The sequence below is a fragment of the Entelurus aequoreus genome, linkage group LG06 (genome assembly GCF_033978785.1).
Source record: "Entelurus aequoreus isolate RoL-2023_Sb linkage group LG06, RoL_Eaeq_v1.1, whole genome shotgun sequence".
Lineage (NCBI taxonomy): Eukaryota > Metazoa > Chordata > Actinopteri > Syngnathiformes > Syngnathidae > Entelurus > Entelurus aequoreus.
The window spans coordinates 38,186,545-38,209,207 of NC_084736.1; the positions used below are offsets into that span (position 1 = coordinate 38,186,545).

General features: G+C 39.2%; 1 protein-coding gene across 2 annotated transcripts in view; it reads right to left on the reverse strand.

Moving 5' to 3' along the window:
- bmp1a (bone morphogenetic protein 1a) overlaps nt 1-22,663 on the reverse strand; it is a 177,645-nt gene that overhangs the window by 66,248 nt on the left and 88,734 nt on the right. For both annotated transcript variants that reach the window (XR_009826541.1, XM_062050700.1), the window contains exons 5-6: nt 22,248-22,426; nt 17,574-17,679 (exon numbers count right to left, since the gene is read on the reverse strand). Coding sequence is in view for 1 of the 2 variants with exons in the window: in XM_062050700.1 (XP_061906684.1) it covers nt 17,574-17,679; nt 22,248-22,426 (285 nt within the window). In the remaining variant the exon portion in view is untranslated. The remainder of the gene's footprint in view (nt 1-17,573; nt 17,680-22,247; nt 22,427-22,663) is intronic.

Consider the following 22,663-nt stretch of genomic DNA (forward strand, 5'->3'; position numbering starts at 1 on the left):
ACATGTTAAAACAGAAAATAAGCAGATATTAACAGTAAATTAACAAGTACATTAATAATCATTTTAACAGTTTGTCCCTCATAATGTAGACAAAATAATAGGTAGATAAATGACACAATATGTTACTGCATACGTCAGCAGACTAATTAGGAGTCTTTGTTTGTTTACTTACTACTAAAAGACAAGTTGTCTAGTATGTTCACTATTTTATTTAAGGACTAAATTACAATAATAAACATATGTTTTATGTACCCTAAGATTTTTTGTTACAATAAAGACAATAATGACATTTTTTGTGGTCCCCTTTATTTTGAAAAGTATTGAAAAGTATTGAAATACATTTTGGTACTGGTACCAAAATACTGGTATGGGGACAACCCTACTTCCAATAATGTTGTAGCTTACGTTTGTTGTTAAATAAGTTAGTTGTGACTTATCACGACAGTACATTGGAGCTGGTTCATGTCTGCCTCGTCTTAAAAGAGCGGGAATGCTGGGTGACTTCACACGTGGTTTATGGACTGCCAGTGAGATATTTGGACTGTGGTACTTTGTGTAGGGTCTGCGGAGGATGTGACACCTGGACTGGACGCCAGGGTGGCGGCTCATCGTTCACATGGCAGCCAGGCTCCCAGCCAACAGCGTCTATTTCACAGGCAATGTACTGATGGTGCTGAAGATAAGAATATGTGATTGAAGCACGTTCACGTACAAGATGCCTACACTAGAGTAAAAACAACAACTTTCTATCTATTCTAAGTCTAGAGCATTCCTGACCTACACATGGACAGAACTGTACCTTGGCTAACATCCAGCTGCACAGTCTGTTTGCACAAAGATTCTCTCTCTGCTTCCTGGAATCTGTTTGCTTGCAAAAGCCGAGCAGCTGATTTGAGAGGAGAGTCCAGCATGGAGAGACTCAGCAGACAACAAAAGAGAACATCTGCTTCTCATATCAGCCATGAACACACTCCAGGATCACTCCTTTTGTCATGTCATCATGTTACATGTCATCATGTTACATGTCATCATGTTACATGTCAGTTAATTACATGTCATCATGTTACATGTCAGTTAGTTACATGTCATCATGTTACATGTCATCATGTTACATGTTTTTTTGATTGATTGAGACTTTTATTAGTAGGTTGCACAGTGAAGTACATATTCCGTACAATTGACCACTAAATGGTAACACCCGAATAAGTTTTTCAACTTGTTTAAGTCGGGGTCCACTTACCGGTAAATTGATTCATGATACAGATATATACTATCAGATATATACTATCATCATAATACAGTCATCACACAAGATAATCACATTGAATTATTTACATTATTTACAATCAGGGGTGTGGGGGGGGTAGGATATGGACAGCAAGTAGTGGACATAGAGAGAGAGAGCGAGAGCGAGAGCGAGAGCGAGAGCGAGAGAGAGAGAGAGAGAGAGATCAGAAGGCATAAGAAAAAGTATCTGCATTTGATTGATTCAGTTAGTTACATGTCATCATGTTACATGTCAGTTAATTACATGTCATCATGTTACATGTCAGTTAGTTACATGTCATCATGTTACATGTCATCATGTTACATGTCAGTTAGTTACATGTCATCATGTTACATGTCAGTTAATTGCATGTCATCATGTTACATGTCAGTTAATTACATGTCAGTTAGTTACATGTCATCATGTTACATGTCAGTTAGTTACATGTCATCATGTTACATGTCATCATGTTACATGTCATCATGTTACACGTTAGTTAGTTACATTTCATCATGTTACTGCCAGTTAGTTACATGTCATCATGTTACATGTCAGTTAGTTACATGCCAGTTAGTTACATGTCATCATGTCACATGTCATCATGTCACATGTCATCATGTTACATGTCATCAGGTTACATGTCAGTTAGTTACATGTCATCATGTTACATGTCAGTTAATTACATGTCATCATGTTACATGTCAGTTAGTTACATGTCATCATGTTACATGTCAGTTAGTTACATGTCATCATGTTACATGTCATCATGTTACATGTCAGTTAATTACATGTCATCATGTTACATGTCAGTTAGTTACATGTCATCATGTTACATGTCATCATGTTACATGTCAGTTAGTTACATGTCATCATGTTACATGTCAGTTAATTGCATGTCATCATGTTACATGTCAGTTAATTACATGTCAGTTAGTTACATGTCATCATGTTACATGTCAGTTAGTTACATGTCATCATGTTACATGTCATCATGTTACATGTCATCATGTTACACGTTAGTTAGTTACATTTCATCATGTTACTGCCAGTTAGTTACATGTCATCATGTTACATGTCAGTTAGTTACATGCCAGTTAGTTACATGTCATCATGTCACATGTCATCATGTCACATGTCATCATGTTACATGTCATCAGGTTACATGTCAGTTAGTTACATGTCATCATGTTACATGTCAGTTAATTACATGTCATCATGTTACATGTCAGTTAGTTACATGTCATCATGTTACATGTCAGTTAGTTACATGTCATCATGTTACATGTCAGTTAATTGCATGTCATCATGTTACATGTCAGTTAATTACATGTCAGTTAGTTACATGTCATCATGTTACATGTCAGTTAGTTACATGTCATCATGTTACATGTCATCATGTTACACGTTAGTTAGTTACATTTCATCATGTTACTGCCAGTTAGTTACATGTCATCATGTTACATGTCAGTTAGTTACATGCCAGTTAGTTACATGTCATCATGTCACATGTCATCATGTCACATGTCATCATGTTACATGTCAGTTAGTTACATGTCATCATGTTACATGTCAGTTAGTTACATGTCATCATGTTACATGTCAGTTAGTTACATGTCAGTTAGTTACATGTCATCATGTTACATGTCATCATGTTACATGTCAGTTAGTTGCATGTCATAATGTTACAGGTCAGTTAGTTACATGTCAGCATATTACATGTCAGTTAGTTACATGTCATCATGTTACATGTCAGTTAGTTACATGTCATCATGCTACATGTCAGTTAGTTACATGTCATCATGTTACATGTCATCATGTTACACGTTAGTTAGTTACATTTCATCATGTTACTGCCAGTTAGTTACATGTCATCATGTTACATGTCAGTTAGTTACATGTCAGTTAGTTACATGTCATCATGTCACATGTCATCATGTCACATGTCATCATGTTACATGTCATCAGGTTACATGTCAGTTAGTTACATGTCATCATGTTACATGTCAGTTAGTTACATGTCATCATGTTACATGTCAGTTAGTTACATGTCATCATGTTACATGCCATCATGTTACATGTCAGTTAGTTGCATGTCATCATGTTACATGTCAGTTAGTTACATGTCAGCATATTACATGTCAGTTAGTTACATGTCATCATGTTACATGTCAGTTAGTTACATGTCATCATGTTACATGTCAGTTAATTACATGTCATCATGTTACATGTCAGTTAGTTACATGTCAGTTAGTTACATGCCAGTTAGTTACATGTCATCATGTTACATGTCATCATGTTGCATGTCAATTAGTTACATGTCATCATGTTACATGTCATCATGTTACATGTCATCATGTTACATGTCATCATGTTACATGTCAGTTAGTTACATGTCATCATGTTACATGTCATCATGTTACATGTCAGTTAGTTACATGTCATCATGTTACACGTTAGTTAGTTACATTTCATCACATGTCATCATGTTACATGTCAGTTAGTTACATGCCAGTTAGTTACATGTCATCATGTCACATGTCATCAGGTTACATGTCAGTTAGTTACCTGTCATCATGTTACATGTCAGTTAGTTACATGTCAGTTAGTTACATGTCATCATGTTACATGTCATCATGTTACATGTCAGTTAGTTACATGTCATCATATTACATGACAGTTAGCTACATGTCATCATGTTACATGTCAGTTAGTTACATGTCATCATGTTACATGTCAGTTAGTTACATGTCATCATGTTACATGTCAGTTAGTTACATGTCATCGTGTTACATGTCAGTTAGTTACATGTCATTATGTTACATGTCTGTTAGTTACATGTCATCATGTTTCATGTCCGTTAGTTACATGACACTTCTGGCTGCACCAGTCAAACCATCCCTGTTACAATGTCATTCATTCATCTACACCAGGACTGACCAAACTTACTCCGAAGATGGACGCAAACTGAAAAATGATAGCATGCTCCGGCCATTTTGATATTTGTCATAATCGAAACCAGTACAATATATAGATTTCTTAAACCTTTAGGGCTACCTTTAAGTTTGGTCCCTGGTATACTGTTTTGTTCCACACTTACAATAAATCAACTTCAGGTCTATCTGTTGGTATAAAGTTTTAAAAAATATTTATGTTTTTGTCAAAGACAACTATTTTTGATGGTAACAACCCAAAATATAGCTGAGATAGGCTCCAGCGCCCCCCGCGTCCCCAAAGGGAATAAGCGGTAGAAAATGGATGGATGGATGGATGCATTATTTTCTCCCAATTATTTAAGTAGAATATTTGATGTGAATTAATTGGAGCCTAAAATAGGTCTATAATTCATAACCCCATTGTTTTTCATGCATTGTTATTTTTTGAGCAATGACAGTTTTTTTTGTTTTGTTTTTAAATCCTACTAAAATTCTTGAGGATCCAAACAGTTAAAAAAAATTTTTTTTTTTTTTAGTTTTCAACACTTAAGTCTGTATATCAGCTCCAGATCTATCAGTCGATTATAAGCTTTTCCTTTTTTAATGTCTTTTTGTTTGTTTGTTTTATGCTCTTTTTTTTTTTGCCAAATAACACTTTTAAAGTTTATTTTTACATGGAAAACACACAAAATATGCAATATTTTCCTAAAAAAATATGTCAAAGTAGAATATTTCATGTCGAAGCAATTGGAACTTTTAATAGTTCAATAATTCACAACAACATTGATTTTGATTCATTATTATTTTTGAGCAATGACAGTTTAAAAAAAAATCCTACTTAAATTTTTGAGAATCCAAACAGTTAGTTACATTTTTTTTTTTTTTACTTTTCAACACTTCAGCTCCAGATCCATCAGTCGATTCCATCCATCCATTTTCTACCGCTTATTCCCTTTTAGGGTCGCGGGGGGCGCTGGAGCCTATCTCAGCTACAATCGGGCGGAAGGCGGGGTACACTCTGGACAAGTCGCCACCTCATCGCAGGGCCAACACAGATAGACAGACAACATTCACACTCACATCCACACACTAGGGCCAATTTAGTGTTGCCAATCAACCTATCCCCAGGTGCATGTCTTTGGAGGTGGGAGGAAGCCGGAGTACCCGGAGGGAACCCACGCAGTCACGGGGAGAACATGCAAACTCCACACAGAAAGATCCCGAGCCCGGTATTGAACTCACGACTACTCAGGACCTTCGTATTGTGAGGCAGACGCACTAACCCCTCTTCCACCGTGCTGCCCCCATCAGTCGATTATAAGCTTTTATTATTTTTTTCAATGTACTTTTGTTTGTTTGTTTTATGCCTTTTTTGCCAAACAGTTAATAAAACATTTTATTTTACTTTTCAACACTTACATCTGTAGATCAGCTCCAGATCTATCAGTCGTTTATAAGCTTTTTTTTCTTTCTATTAACGTCTTTTTGCTTGTTTGTTTTATGCCTTTTTTTTGCCAAAGAACACTTTTAAAGTTGCTTTTTACATGGAAAACACACAAAATATGCAATAGTTTCCTCAAATTTGATGTGAAGTAATTGGAACTTTGAATAGTTCAATAATTCACAACAACATTGATTTAGATTAATTGTTATTTTTTGAGCAATGACAGTTAAAAAAAAAATCCTACAAAAATTTTTGAGGATCTAAACAGTTAAATTTTTTTGTTTGTTTTACTTTTCAACACTTACGTCTCTCCATCAGCTCCAGATTTATCAGTCGATTACAAGCTTTTATTATTTCTTTTAATGTCTTTTTGTTTGTTTGTTTTATGCCTTTTTTTGCCAAAGAACACATTTTTTACATGGAAAACACACAAAATATTCAATATTTTCCTCAAACAATATGTAAAAGTGGAATATTTCATGTGATTTACTGTAATTTGAACTTTGAATAAGTCAATAATTAACAACATTGATTTTGATTCATTGTTATTTTTGGAGCAATGACAAAAGAAAAATAGTTAAAATAAAAACACAGTTATTGCAGTCAACATTGAAACTTTTTACTGTTACATTAAACCTGTTCGCGCTTTTATTCCACTTTTTTATGTTCTTTATTATTTTTATTTTTTTTAAATAGCATTTTTAGAAGGTGCGGCGGGACTTACAAAAATTAGCTGCGGGCCGCACTTTGAACCCCCCTGATCTATACACCAGAGGCGAGGGTGGCAATAGTGTCTGAATATACACACTGAAGATATGTCCTGTAAACATGCAGCAGCAGAAGGTAAACAACATGTGCAAAATGCTTAGAGAACAAAGACAGGTTTCATGATGTCACTTTGCTGTGAGGCGCTTTTCCAATCATGACTGAAAGACTCAAAGTGAGTCGATATCTTCCTCTAGTCTATTTTGGCTTTACAGTCACCCGTATGGTTCACAACATATCATTACCTCCATGTAAGATGGCATATTTCAATGCCAAGTCTTCATGTTGGACACGGCATTAGAAACCAAATTAAGCGCTGCCTTCACAAAAGATAAGAAAAGGATTATGTGAGAGAATATATTTTTATCCCGTGACATATTTCTTTGAGTCTCTCTGAGTGGATGGACACAAAGATAAACATGAGACAAATTAGAGGCTGATGAGTTGAATGTGCTACTATTGTTCTGACAAATACACCACACTGGCCTTTTTAAAAAAAACTAACAAAGCATTGTGAAGTGAAGTGAATTATATTTATATAGCGCTTTTCTCTAGTGACTCAAAGCGCTTTTACATAATGAAACCCAATATCTAAGTAACATTTAAACCAGTGTGGGTGGCACTGGGAGCAGGTGGGTAAAGTGTCTTTCCCAAGGACACAACGGCAGTGACTAGGATGGCGGAAGCGGAGATCGAACCTGGAACCCTCAAGTTGCTGGCACGGCCACTCTACCAACCGAGCTATACTGCCCATTAAATCACCAACTGTGACTTAGGGGGGGTTACGGTTTAGGTAGACTTGACAACCAGGTAGACTTGACAGGTCTGCCTGTCTGGTAAAAATTCCATCTAATATACCAAAACTATTGTCTGGTTGCAAAATAATATGAAAAGTATCTGAATAAAAAGACATAATGAACCTTTTTGAGCATATTAAAGCTAAATGAAACAAGAACAAAACAAAAACAAACAAACAAACAAACAAATATATATATATATCTATATATATACATACATACATACATACATATATATATATATATATATATATATATATATATATATATATATATATATATATATATATATATATATATATATATATATATATATATATATATACATACATACATATATTTTATTTATTTTGTATTCCCCCCCCCCCCCCCTCCTTTTTCCATGTTAATAAATTTTTGAAAAAGCCACTAAAGAGTTGCACGCGGGCTGTCGACTTCCAGCATAGGGCATTAAACATAAAAAAATACAAATGTTAAACTTTATATTTATATTTATATATTTATATATATATATATGTATATATAGTGTATATATATACACTCACTCTCTCTCACTCTCTCTCTCTACATACACACATATGTATATACACACATATTAATGTATGTATGTATATACAGTCGTAGTCAAAAGTTCACATATACTTGTAAAGAACATAATGTCATGGCTGTCTTGAGTTTCCAATCATTTCTACAAGTCTTATTTTTTTGTGATAGAGTGATTGGAGCACATACTTGTTGGTCACAAAAAACATTCATGAAGTTTGCTTCTTTTATGAATTTATTATGGGTCTACTGAAAATGTGAGCAAATCTGCTGGGTCAAAAGTATACATACAGCAACATACATGATCAATTTTGGTGATGTAGAAAATTTACAATCAAATCAAATGAGCTTCATGGCCTCTTAACTTCATGTGAGTTATTATGATTGTTGACTTCATTTAAATAGGGCTCATGTGATGCAGTCATTACAAACGCCACATGGGAAAGTCAAAAGAACTCAGCACGGATCTGAAAAAACTAACCATTGACTTGAACAAGTCAGGAAAGTCACTTGGAGCCATTTCAAAGCAGCTTGAGGTCCCAAGAGCAACTGTGCAGACAATTTTTGGTAAGTATAAAGTGCATGGCACAGTTTTGTCACTGCCAAAATCAGGAAGAAAACGCAAGCTATCACCAAAAAGCAGGTCTGCAATGAACACCAATACGGTTTTCGATCAAACAGGTCCACTTCCATGGCAGTGATGGAACTAGTTGAGGAGGTAACCACTGCAATTGATAAGAGGGAGTTTGTTGTTGGCGTTTTTATTGACCTGAGCAAGGCCTTTGACGCCATCGATCATACATTGCTTTTAAACAAAATGCAGAGGTATGGTTTTAGAGGTCTTGCTCATGATTGGTTGAAGATTTATCTTGGTGGCAGAGAACAGTACGTGCATATGAATAATGTAGATTCAGATAAAAAGATTATAACACATGGAGTACCCCAAGGTTCTGTACTGGGACCAAAATTGTTTTTATTGTACATTAATGATATCTGTAAAATCTTTAAAAAACTCAACTGTATTCTCTTTGCTGATGATACAAGTCTGTACTGTTCTGGGCAAGACCTTGGCCAACTCTTAGGGACTGTAGTGAGTGAACTCCACATACTAAAGCAATGGTTTGATGCCAATAAACTATCAATCAACCTAAATAAAACAAAATATATAATTTTTGGAAATAGGAAAAATAACATACAGTGTCATATAAGAATTGATGATATGGAGATAGAAAGGGTGTATTCAACAAAATTTTGGGGAATCTATATAGATGATATGGAGGTTGCTGCCTGGCTGGGCGCAGCCAAACAGCCCCACCAGTACAGCTCCCGGTCCCAGCCCCCCCCCCTCAAGGGGCGGATACCAGACGCGCTCCTTGCGGTCTGGAACAGTCTTAAAGGGTGGGTGGCGGGAGGGTCAGGAAGGGGGGCAAAGTCCTCCCCTCTAAATTGTCCAAAATGTCGTCCCCCCCCCCCCGAGGTCTTTTTGGAGGATGAGAGGAAAAAGTAACTGATGTGGGCGGGGCATGAGTCTTTAGGGGCGGAGTCCAAAAATCAGGTGACTGGGATTTACAAGACCTAGTGTTCAAAAAACTGTTCTGATTATGCTTTATTTTTGGCATAAAGTCTTTAGGAGGTGGCTGACCAAGGGAGACAGAAGGCAAAAAAAGAACATTTTTATCAGTGACTTCCCTTGGAGACGCCGGCGGAGTGACGTCATCTTCGCGCGCCGGTTTAGTGACGTCATTCAAAGTGGATGGAGTGGAGTTGTTGTCAGAGTTAATTTGGCTTGCAGCCCAATCTAAAAACTGGACACGGGATTACCAAACAACTGAGGGGAAGAGTGGGCTGCTTGAGGCATGCTGTGTGCCGGAGGAGGAGTCTGAGGGAGCGGCGCGTCCCGGTAGCGAAGCGACTTCCGTCCTCGCTGACGCGTCCGGCACTGGAGTGTAGCGATGTCCTCCCTCGCCTTTAACATCCTCCTCGTACCTTTCTTCACCTCCTTGGAGTCCATGGCGAAGGAACTGTCTGGTAGCTCCGTTATGTCACGGTTGGGGTTGCAGCTTGCTGCAGGATCGTTCCTCCAATGCTACATGGACTACTCCGGACGACAGCGTGCAGGTAAGATGTGGTTTATTTAACATAAATAGTAAATGGATACAAACAGACAAAAACAAAAGGAAAGCGTGCCGTTCGCACGAGAAGCTAAAACAAAAACTTACTTAGCACCGGAATCAAGAATAAGGACTCAAGAACAGGGATAAACAAACGTGACTGTTGCATACAGCAAAGAACGGAGCTACAATGAGTGACCGGGAAAAGCAGGCTAAAATAGAGTCTCTGATGATTAGACACAGGTGTGTCCCAAACAAGAGAGGCAGGTGAAAATCATAAGTAACCATGGTGATGAAACAAACTCATAAGTGCACAGGCAATAACAAAAGGAGTCCAAAACTAACAGAAAATACAAAACAAACATGATCCGGACCCAGGATCATGACATATCTTAATTATTGTGTTGAAATCTGGGGTAACAATTACAAAACAAACATTAACTCTATATTCTTACTTCAAAAGAAAGCGATTAGAATTGTAAGTTATGCAGATTATCATGACCATACCAATGCTGTTTATTAAATTAAAAACTGCACGATCTTGTTGACCTCAACACTGCTATTGTTACGTACAAAGCTCATAACCACATGCTGCCTGGGTGTCTACAGGAGAGGCTTAAACCCAGAGAGAATCCCTATGACCTCAGAGGTTCAGCTGTCTTCCAGAAGCGAAGATAAGAACAAGCTTAAAAAGTAGATGTGTTTCTGTCAGGGGGGTTCAACTGTGGAACAACTTGGATGATTCCTTAAAATGTTCCAGTTCCATTCACACACTTAAAAAACACTTTAAGACTAATGTCTTGGAAAAATATATCACTCTTGAATCAACACAGTAGTTAATACTATGATCAATGTTAATTCAAATACTAAATGTGGGATATAAATAATAATGGAAGTATAATTGTTTGTATATAGTATATAAATTGGTACAAAGGTTTAATATGTGTACAAGGATATTTCACATGCCTTTACTGTGTATATAATTGAACTGTGTTTATGTTGTGTATAATGTGTATTCATAATATGTTGTACAAAGGACATTTCATAATTTACGGAAGTTCATTTTGTACTTGACATTGTTTATAGGGTTAGGCGCAATAAGTGTTCAACTTCAGCCTAAACCCTTTCGGTCTGCAACATTTTCATTTTCAATTTATGAATGTACAACTGTTTGTTTATTTTGTTGACGTTTGACCAAAGAATAATAAACTAAGTACTAATTGGAAGCTGCTGGAACACAGGTGTCAGTGTCCACAGTCAAGCGTGTTTTGCATTGCCATGGACTGAGAGGCTACCATGCAAGAAGGAAGCCCTTGCTCCAGAAGCCACACCTTAAGGCTCGTCTGAAGTTTGCTGCTGATCACATGGACAAAGATAAGACCTTCTGGAGAAAAGTTCTGTGGTCACATGAAACAAAAATGGAGTACAATACCCAACAATATGTTTGGAGGAGAAAAGGTGAGGCCCTTAATCCCAGGAACACCATTCCTACCGTCAAGCATGGTGGTGGTAGTATTATGCTCTGGGCCTGTTTTGCTGCCAATGGAACTGGTGCTTTAAATGGGACAATGAAAAAGGAGGTTTACCTCCAAATTCTTCAGGACAACCTAAAATCATCAGCTCGGAGGTTGGGTCTTGGGCGCAGATGGGTGTTCCAACAGGACAATGACCCCAAACACATGTCAAAAATGGTCAAGGAATGGCTAAATCAGGCTAGAATTAAGGTTTTAGAATGGCCTTCCCAAAGTCCTGACTTAAACGTGTAGACAATGCTGAAGAAACAAGTCCATGTCAGAAAACCAACAAATGTAGCTGAACTGCACCAATTTTGTCAACAGGAGTGGTCAAAAATTCAAGCAGAAGCTTGTGGATGGCTACCAAAAGCGCCTTATTGCAGTGAAACTTGCCAAGGGACATGTAAGCAAATATTAACATTGCTGTATGTATACTTTTGACACAGCAGATTTGCTCACATTTTCAGTAGACCCATAATAAATTCATAAAAGAAGCAAACTTCATGAATGTTTTTTGTGACCAACAAGTATGTGCTCCAATCACTCTATCACAAAAAAATAAGAGTTGTAGAAATGAATGGAAACTCAAGACAGCCATGACATTATGTTCTTTACAAGTGTATGTACACTTTTGACCACGACTGTATATGCATGCATACATACATACATACATACATATATATATGTACATATTTATACGTTTGTACATATATACATACATATATGCATACATACATATATATGTGTGTATATACATTTGTGTGTGTGGAGAGAGAGAGAGAGAGAGAGAGAGAGAGAGAGAGAGAGAGAGAGAGAGAGAGAGAGAGAGAGGGAGAGAGAGAGAGAGAGAGAGAGAGAGAGATATCTGATATTTCAGTCGAGTCTTTACTTAAGAAAGTAAACAACCACCTAATGTGTTGTTAATAAAGTAAACAACCACCAAAGTGTTGTTAATAAAGTAAACAACCACCTAAAGTGATGTTAGGAAAGTAAACAACCACTAATGTGTTGTTAAGAAAGTAAACAACCACTAATGTGTTGTTAATAAACAACCACCTAATTTGTTGTTAAGAAAGTAAACAACCACCTAATTTGTTGTTAAGAAAGTAAACAACCACTAAAGGCCTACTGAAATGACATTTTTTTATTTAAACGGGGATAGCAGATCCATTCTATGTGTCATACTTGATCATTTCGCGATATTGCCATATTTTTGCTGAAAGGATTTAGTAGAGAACATCGACGATAAAGTTTTGGTCGCTGATAAAAAAGCCTTGCCTGTACCGGAAGTAGCGTGACGTCACAGGTTGAAGGGCTCCTCACATTTCCCCATTGTTTACACCAGCAGCGAGAGCGATTGGGACCGAGAAAGCGACGATTACCCCATTAATTTGAGCGAGGATGAAAGATTTGTGGATGAGGCACGTGAGAGTGAAGGACTAGAGTGCAGTGCAGGATGTATCTTTTTTCGCTCTGACCGTAACTTAGGTACAAGGGTTCATTGGATTCCACACTTTCTCCTTTTTCTATTGTGGATCACGGATTTGTATTTTAAACCACCTCGGATACTATATCCTCTTGAAAATGAGAGTCGAGAACGCGAAATGGACATTCACAGTGACTTTTATCTCCACGACAATACATCGGCGAAGCTCTTTAGCTACGGAGCTAACGTGATAGCATCGGGCTTAAATGCAGATAGAAAAAAAAAGAAATAAACCCCTGACTGGAAGGATAGACAGAAAATCAACAATACTATTAAACCATGGACATGTAACTACAAGGTTAATGCTTTCCAGCCTGGCGAAGCTTAACAATGCTGTTGCTAACGACGCCATTGAAGCTAACTTAGCTACGGGACCTCGTCAAAGCGAAGGACTTCACCCCTTCGCCCCTACAGCCCACCTCCATTGGGCGCACCCTTACCCTCCAGCCTCTGTCCTCTGCCTCAGCTGCAAGGTTGGAGTACCGCAGCTTCTTGCGTTCATACGCTTCTTCGATGGTATCCTCCCACGGAACTGTCAGTTCAATGATATAGACAATATGGCAGGTTTCAGACCATATGACGAGGTCTGGACGCAGGGTGGTCGTTGCGATCGCCGGGGGGAAAATGAGCCTTTGATCTAAGTCGACTCGCAACTGCCAGTCCCTGGCTGCATTCAATGGGCTTAGATCAGGATTTGAAGGTCTTGTCTTCAGCTTTTCCCCCTCCCGAACAAACGCTGGTAGGTGTCGGCACACATCCTGGTTGTTGATGGGTTGGGCGTTGATGGATATCCTCCTGCACTCAAGTTTGTCAGCTAGACATCTGAGGACCTGGTTATGTCTCCACGTATATCTCCCTTGAGTGAGGCTGGTTCTACAGCCAAACATTATGTGCTTGAGTGTTGCTGGGGTTGTACACAGGGGACAGGATGGGTCCTTTCCAAACCATTGTTGCAGGTTTATGGGAGATGGTAACGCATCATATGTTGCTCGAACGATGAAACTCAGCCTGTTGGATTCCATGCCCCAAAGTTCGCTCCACGTGAGTTTTTTCTTTTCAACACCCTCCCACCTTGTCCAGCGGCCCTGTTTGGCTTGTGTTGCGGCTTTGGAACGTCTGGCTGTTTCCTCCTGACAACGCACTTCCTCTACAACCATAGTTCGACGTTCGGTTGCAGATACCTTTTGCCAGAGAGGAGTTACGGTTCCAAGGCCAAAGCCTCCTCTGCCTTGTTGGACGTGGCCCACAACGTCACGATGGAGCAAAGCTGATTTGTTCTGTAGCACAGCTGTGACTGGGGTCCACTTCCGCCCTGTAACGAGGCAAGGAGCGGCGGCTCTCACTACAGGGTCCCGGGAGTCAGTGAGGGACATCTCCAGCCTCACCTTGGCACATTTGAACTCTTAGACCAGGCTAGAAATTGGCAGCAACAGGGCTCCGTCGCTGTAGAGTCCAACGCTGCTGAAGCACTTTGGAAGGCTGAGCCACTTCCTTACATGCGAGTTCACTAGCCTTTCCAAGCGAGTAGCATGGCATATTGAGACCTCATACATAGTTAACGGCCACCGGAGTCTGGGTAGCAACCCAAACTGGAGGCACCAGAGCTTCAGTTTCCCTGGTAGTGCAGTGCTATTAATCTGCCTGAGGCCGTTAGCAGTGTCCTGCCGCAATTGTTCAAGTTGCTGGGTGTCTCTGAGATCTGCATTATACCATCTTCCGAGGCTCTTGATGGGCTTCTCTAGGAGTGTTGGAATTGGTTCCTCGCTGATGTGGAACCGCTCACCTATTAGTTGGCCTTTTATGATGGAGATGCTGCGTGACTTGCTTGGCTTGAAGTCCATCCGTGCCCATTGAATGTTTTCCTGGAGTTTCTGCAGCAAGCGTCTGGTGCATGGTTTTGTTGTTGTAATGACAGTCATGTCATCCATAAAGGCTCTAATTGGCAGAAGACGTAGGCCACTCTTGGTCCTCTCACCTCCCACTACCCACTGGGATGCCCGTATGACCAACTCCATTGCCATGACGAATGCCAGAGGGGAAACTGTGCAGGCCGCCATGATTCCAATTTCCAGATGCTGCCAGGAGGTGGTGTTGCCCTCAACTGTTACGCAGAACTGGAGATCCTGAAAGTAACTCTTGACCAGTTCAGTGACTTGGTTAGGTACACCAAAGAAATTGAAGAAATTAAACAACCACTAATGTGTTGTTAAGAAAGTAACAACGACCTAATGTGTTTTTAATAAAGTAAACAACCTCCTAATGTGTTGTTAAGAAAGTAAACAACCACTAAAGTGGTGTTAAGAAAGTAAACAACCACCTAATGTGTTGTTAAGAAAGTAAACAACCACTAAAGTGTTGTTAAGAAAGTAAACAACCACCTAATGTGTTGTTAAGAAAGTAAACAACCACTAATGTGTTGTTAAGAAAGTAACTAACCACCTAATGTGTTGTTAAGAAAGTAAACAACCAGTAATGTGTTGTTAAGAAAGTAAACAACCACCTAATGTGTTGTTAAGAAAGTAAGCAACCACTAATGTGTTGTTAAGAAAGTAAACAACCACTAATATGTTGTTAAGAAAGTAAACAACCACCTAATGTGTTGTTAATAAAGTAAAAAACCACCTAATGTGTTGTTAAGAAAGTAAACAACCACTAATGTGTTGTTAAGAAAGTAAACAACCACTAATGTGTTGTTAAGAAAGTAACTAACCACCTAATGTGTTGTTAAGAAAGTAAACAACCAGTAATGTGTTGTTAAGAAAGTAAACAACCACCTAATGTGTTGTTAAGAAAGTAAACAACCACTAATGTGTTGTTAAGAAAGTAAACAACCACCTAATGTGTTGTTAATAAAGTAAAAAACCACCTAATGTGTTGTTAAGAATGTAAACAACCACTAATGTGTTGTTAAGAAAGTAAACAACCACCTAATGTGTTGTTAATAAAGTAAAAAACCACCTAATGTGTTGTTAATAAAGTAAACAACCACTAATGCCATTCTCCATCATGTGCAGGGTGTTGAAATCAGATGTAAAATGTGTCTCCAGTCCAAGACATCAAGTTACTTATCAAAGCCTCTTGGAAAAGGCCTTTCAGGGAATAATGAGGGAGAAGCACAACGTTTACGTGGTCCTGAAAGCAATTAGACTGTGATGAAGCAGAGCCACTGATGCTGCTTTACGAGGTCTGCTCTCACCACAGCAGCAGCACACTAAGAGAGGAGAATAACTTCAACAAGCACCTCCTAATATATAGCTACTAGAACTTGGCTTCCACTTAAAGGGAGCAGCTCTTCATGTGGTGATCATATGGAAATGTTAACTACATGACTGGTGTCACCAAGTCCACCATGGTAGTAGTCTCCTTCATGTGGTGATCATATGGAAATGGTAACTACATGACTGGTGTCACCAAGTCCACCGTGGTAGTAGTCTCCTTCATGTGGTGATCATATGGAAATGCTAACTACATGACTGGTGTCACCAAGTCCACCATGGTAGTAGTCTCCTTCATGTGGTGATCATATGGAAATGGTAACTACATGACTGGTGTCACCAAGTCCACCGTGGTAGTGGTCTCCTTCATGTGGTGATCATATGGAAATGGTAACTACATGACTGGTGTCACCAAGTCCACCGTGGTAGTGGTCTCCTTCATGTGGTGATCATATGGAAATGGTAACTACATGACTGGTGTCACCAAGTCCACCGTGGTAGTAGTCTCCTTCATGTGGTGATCATATGGAAATGGTAAGTAACTACATGACCGGTGTCACCAAGTTCACCAGGGTACAGGACACGTTTTGCTTGTTCAACATTCACAGGTGTTTTTGCTTGGATTGACAACAGCCAGTGTTGCTGCACTAAAAGCCTGGTTTTGTTTTAGCACACCAGCCCCTTCCTGCTCTGTCCCTGATAAGAATACAATGGCAAATGACCCCGGACACTCTCACTGCACTCCATGGCGTGCAGTTTTTAGTGCCAGTCTTGCCAAGAAGTCACGTTGCATTCAATCTCCGGTTGGAATGTATGTTTTGAATTATGTTAGAAGTGTTATTTTGGTACTTTTTCGTCACTTATTGTTTGTCTTTGGTACACTAATGTGTGTATTTTAGGCCAATGGTTCTTTGTTTTATTTTGCAAAAATACACATATCTATTTTTACATTGCTCTTTTTGTCTTTGGTATGAACATTTTTATGTAAACTCGAAGTTATTGTTTTGTTTTGTTTTTGGTTCTTTGTTGTTGCTATTTTTGTATTACAACATTTTATTATTTGATCATGTTGTACTGCATTGTAATCTTTTGTTTTGTGATTGTGTGATGTTTTTTGCCTGGACCCCAGGAAGAATAGTCTCCACTGCGGTGTAGACTAATGGGGATCCTTAATAAACTAAAAAAACTATTGTTTTAATACAAAGAAACACAATAAAGCTACAATGACAAAAATATTGTTCTTACAACAAATATCTATCATCTTACTATTGTTTTAACCGCTGGGAAGTTCAGGAGGAAACCTAATTATATAGAAAAAAGTAAAGTGCCTTGCTGGCATGTGATGGGAAAGAAAAACAGCAAGAAAGAGGAGACGATTGCTAAAAGTCTAGAGATGTCATTGCCAAGTCCCATGTGAAGATAGTGCCACGTCCCCCAGGGAGGACATCCCACATGAAGGTGATGGCGTAAAGAGCAGTGTTCATGGCTTGGCTCCTACCTGGAGAAGGTGTTCCTGGCGTAGTGCATGATGCTGTCGAAGTCATAGACTTCTCCCAAAGAATCCACCTCCCCTGGCTCCATTTTCAAAAAGTTGTACTCCTGACCTGTGGAAGGGCAAAAGGAGAAGGTTCTGTTATGGACATTCAGCTCCTCCGGGGATTTGCAATACAACCCCCTCGGCCTCACAACTCTGTCCGACGACCACAACTTCCCCGCACGTTCCAATTTGTCAATGCTTAAACGCACACACCAAACCTACATTTGTTTTTTGTGCAGATGAAGCAGGAACAACAATATATCAACTCTTTATTGCTCAATTGCCACCTACTTTCTGGTCCTGTCTGTAGTGCTAAGCCTTCTGGGTAATGTAGTAAATAAACATTTAGCAACACTTCCTAGTTGACATGTATTTATATTAGGGTTGTCCCGATACCAATAATTTAGTACCGGGTACCAAAATGTATATCGATACTTTTTCAAATAAAGGGAACTAAGAAAAAGGTCTATATTGGCGTTATTTTAACAGAAAATCTTACACTACTTTTAAGGCTCTGTAGTCACGGTCACACAGCTGCACTCAGATGAAAGAACGGTACCGGTACTTTTCAAAGGTGGTGTAGTACCGATTTCAATTGATTAGTACCACGATACTTTATTAGTACCGGTATACCGAACAACCCCAGTTCAAATGTTTCTAGAACCTTTATTCATGCAGGGTTAAGGTCATTAAGATCATATATTATATTACATGATGGAGATGTTGAAGCGTGATGATAATAAGTTAAGTTAAGTTAAAGTACCAATGATTGTCACACACACACTAGGTGTGGCGAAATTATTCTCTGCATTTGACCCATCACCCTTGATCACCCCCTGGGAGGTGAGGGGAGCAGTGAGCAGCAGCAGCCCAGGAATCATTTCTGGTGATTCAACCCCAAATTCCAACCCTTGATGCTGAGTGCCAAGCAGGGAGGTAATGGGTCCCATTTTTATAGTCTTTGGTATGACTCGGCCGGGGTTTGAACTCACAACCTACCCATCTCAGGGCGGACACTCTAACCACTAATCTCTCATTGTCTTTCGTTTACAACAGAAATGACTGCTATGGACAATTTACAAATGTTCAGATTGTTGCAACATAAATGACTGTTAAGATTACTTTTCAAGGAGAATGTCTGCAACTTGTGGACCTTGGGTATTGCTTCTTTCTGTAATTATAAGTATTTCTAATATTAGTTATTATTATTTAGAACTAGGGCTGCAGCTATTCATTATTTTAAAAATCGAGTTATCTATCAATCAGTTTGTTCATTTAATCGATACGTCGGATAAAACAATGTATATCCTTAATGCTTTTTGAAGCTAACTTAGCTACGGGACCTCGTCAAAGCTATGATAAAAACATTAGCGCTCCACCTACGCCAGCCCTCATCTGCTCATATGGCAACTTTTCTAGTTGCCATAACCTTCAGTAGTTGTATGCACATCATCAACATTGAAATTGCACTTTTAAAATGTGTGCATGAATAAATAAATATTATGCAGCCACACACTGCAGTCATGTGCAATCTGTTGAAGAAACTATGTCACATATTCAAGGTTCCGAGCACTTTATGTCGTCCGGCTTTTATAAATGTTTTATTGGTTACACTCTGAAATGATTAATTGAAGCAACAGAATACAAATCAAAGCTTTTTTCTAATCAAATTAATCGATGAATTGTTGTTGCCCTAATTAAAAGAATAGAGTAATTTGCGGATGTGCTTTTACTAACATCTAGTGTTTAAGTCTGTGCGGTGTAAAATGAGTAAAACATTAAGACAATATTTGTTTTCCACTTTTTGTTGCTTTGCTATTCTAGTTTAGGGTTACAACAGACATTCAAAACAATAAATCAGAAGTTGAAACAAGGCAACTTTTGCTGCGACTTTCCATGAAAGCTTCCGCGAATTCCGACATTTTAGGCGGCGACAATCACCAATAAAGGAATTCTGCAAGGACTGCATGTTACAAGCAAACTAGCAATCAATAAGTCGATTAACCAACGATAAATTAAAATTTAGTCTGTAATTATTCCAGCGTTGATAACCGCCATGTGCCGTATTTTTCCGACTATACGGTGCACTTAAAATCCTTCCAGTTTCTCTAAAATAGACAGTGCACCAATAGCCTAATGTATCTTTTAGTTCTGGGTGTGCTCACTGACCTTAAATGAATTGTATTTGATACATAGTGTAATGTAAGTGTGACCAGTAGATGGCAGTCACACCTGAGAGATATGTGTGGACTGCAGGCTGAAGCCTGTTCAAAAAAAATAACAGTAGCAAGTACTTGTAAGCAAGCAACACCAACACTTTAATGTTTCACTGAGAATAGAACATGAAATACGGCGCTCAAAAATCTGTGAAAAAGTTTTAGTACCACTTTACGGCTACTGTAGTCAGACGTACTGTGCTTCAACATACGGGTATTATTGTGGTGTGTGTGTGTGAAGTGAAGTGAAGTGAATTATATTTATATAGCGCTTTTCTCTAGTGACTCAAAGCACTTTACATTGTGAAACCCAATATCTAAGTTACATTTTTAAACCAGTCTGGGTGGCACTGGGAGCAGGTGGGTAAAGTGTCTTTCCCAAGGACACAACGGCAGTGACTAGGATGGCGATGTGTGTGTGTGTGTGTGTGTGTGTGTGTGTGTGTGTGTGTGTGTGTGTGTGTGTGTGTGTGTGTGTGTGTGTGTGTGTGTGTGTGTGTGTGTGTGTGTGTGTGTGTGTGTGTTACAAAGTAACCTATAGTTTGAACTTGCATCTGTCAGTAGACTCGCTGAGACGCAGTCAAAGTGGAGGCACGTAAATAAGACCGCCCACAAAATGGCGCATCCTAGGATTCTTCATTCATCAGTCCAAGCAACGTTTGTAGGTTTTATAATATAACTAAAACTGTTAATACTTACATGTGTGATGTCAGTAGGAGTGTTTTCATGCATATTTGTGCATGTAATGTAATGAAGTTAGCGTCGTTAGCACCAGCTAATATGCTAACCTACTCAGTGGCCTAGTGGTTAGAGTGTCCGCCCTGAGATCGGTAGGTTACCCAACTCAAACCCCGGCCGAGTCACACCAAAGACTACAAAAATGGGACCCATTACCTCCCTGCTAGGCACTCAGCATCAAGGGTTGGATTTGGGGGTTAAATCGCCAAAAATGATTCTCGGGCGCGGCCACCGCTGCTGCCCATTGCTCCCCTCACCTCCCAGGGGGTGATCAAGGGTGATGGGTCAAATGCAGAGAATAATTTTGCCACACCTAGTGTGTGTGTGACAATCATTGGTACTTTAACTTTTAACTTTAACTTTTAACTTTAACATGTTTACGAGTGTCTGTGTTAGTATTATTAACTTACAATGGCACTTTCACAAATTCCTCAGTAAATTCACAAAAACGTCACCGTGGAGTTATTGAGTCTGTTTAGCTGATTGGAGAGCTAGCGTCCGCAGCTAGTGGGTTCATGACCATGACTTCTGTTTTGTTTGATCAGCCTTTTACTGCCGTGTTACAGACAGTGTTTGGAAACAATTAAGGTATGTAATTAAACATTTACAGAACCTTTCTGTGTAAATAACTCATTTTGCAAGGTATATATCTGCGACTTATAGTCCGGTGCAGCCAATATATGGCAAAAAAAAGTTTTTCCTACAATTTAGTGGGCGCAGTTTATATACGGGTGCACTCTATAGTCTGGAAAATGCCGTACAATGTTAAAATACAGCCTTATTGCATTTGAAATGGTATACTTGCATTATTATTCTTTATTACCATTACATCAGTGGTTAAAATAATGTTGACAATAATATTGTTTATATTAATAATTTGTAGGTGAATATAGCATAGACCAGGGTTGCTCATTACATGGATGGCGATCGATGGTGGAGGTGATTGAACCAGGAACCCTCAGGTTGCTGGCACGGCCACTTTCGCAACCGCGCCACGCCGTTCCCTGTTTGGCTACAAACAGCTAAATTTTTGTTTAATCTGACCACAGAACTTTCCTCCAGAAGGTCTTATCTTTGTCAATGTGATGTCAGATGAAACAAAAATGGAGCTGTTTGGCCACAATACCCAGCAATATGTTTGGAGGAGAAAAGGTGAGGCCTTTCATCCCAGGAACACCATTCCTACCGTCAAGCATGGTGGTGGTAGTATTATGCTCTGGGCCTGTTTTGCTGCCAATGAAACTGGTGCTTTACAGAGAGTAAATGGGACAATGAAAAAGGAGGACTACCTCCAAATTCTTCAGGACAACCTAAAATCATCATCCCGGAAGTTGGGTCTTGGGCGCAGTTGGGTGTTCCAACAGGACAATTAATCCAAAAACACCTCAAAAGTGGTAAAGGAATGGCTAAATCAGGCTAGAATGAAGGTTTTAGAATGGCCTTCCCAAAGTCCTGATTTAAACCTGTGGACAATGCTGAAGAAACAAGTCCATGTCATAAAACCAACACATTAAGCTGAACTGCACCAATTTTGTCAAGAGGAGTGGTCAAAAATTCAAGCAGAAGCTACTCATGTAGCTAACATGTGACTCATGTAGCTAATATGTGACTCACGTAGCTAACATGTGACTCACGTAGCTAACATGGCAGAACAACCAAAGCCGACTCCAACAAAGTCTACCTGGTTGAATGTTGTCTCTGATGATGCTGACGTGTTCGTCTCGATCGGGCCGCGTGTGCTCGTGCCAGAACCCGATCACATGACCCAACTCGTGGACTACGATGCCAAACTTGTCACAGTTCTTGCCAATAGAAATGGCCTGGGGGCCTCCTCCACGCCGGCCCACGTAGGAGCAGCACCTGCCGATCAAAGAGCCAGAAAGCAAGTGTTAACAGGACGGGATCATTGTGTCTCGGCTCACTGTTACGGGGAATGAAACAATATTGCAACTGGAAACAATAAAAAAGGAAGCTTCCCGGAAATATCTACAGCTATGTCATTGTAATAACTAGGGTTGTACGGTACTAGTATAGTATCGCGGTACTAATTAATCAAAAATGGTACTATACTCTGTTTGAAAAGTACATTGCTGGTTT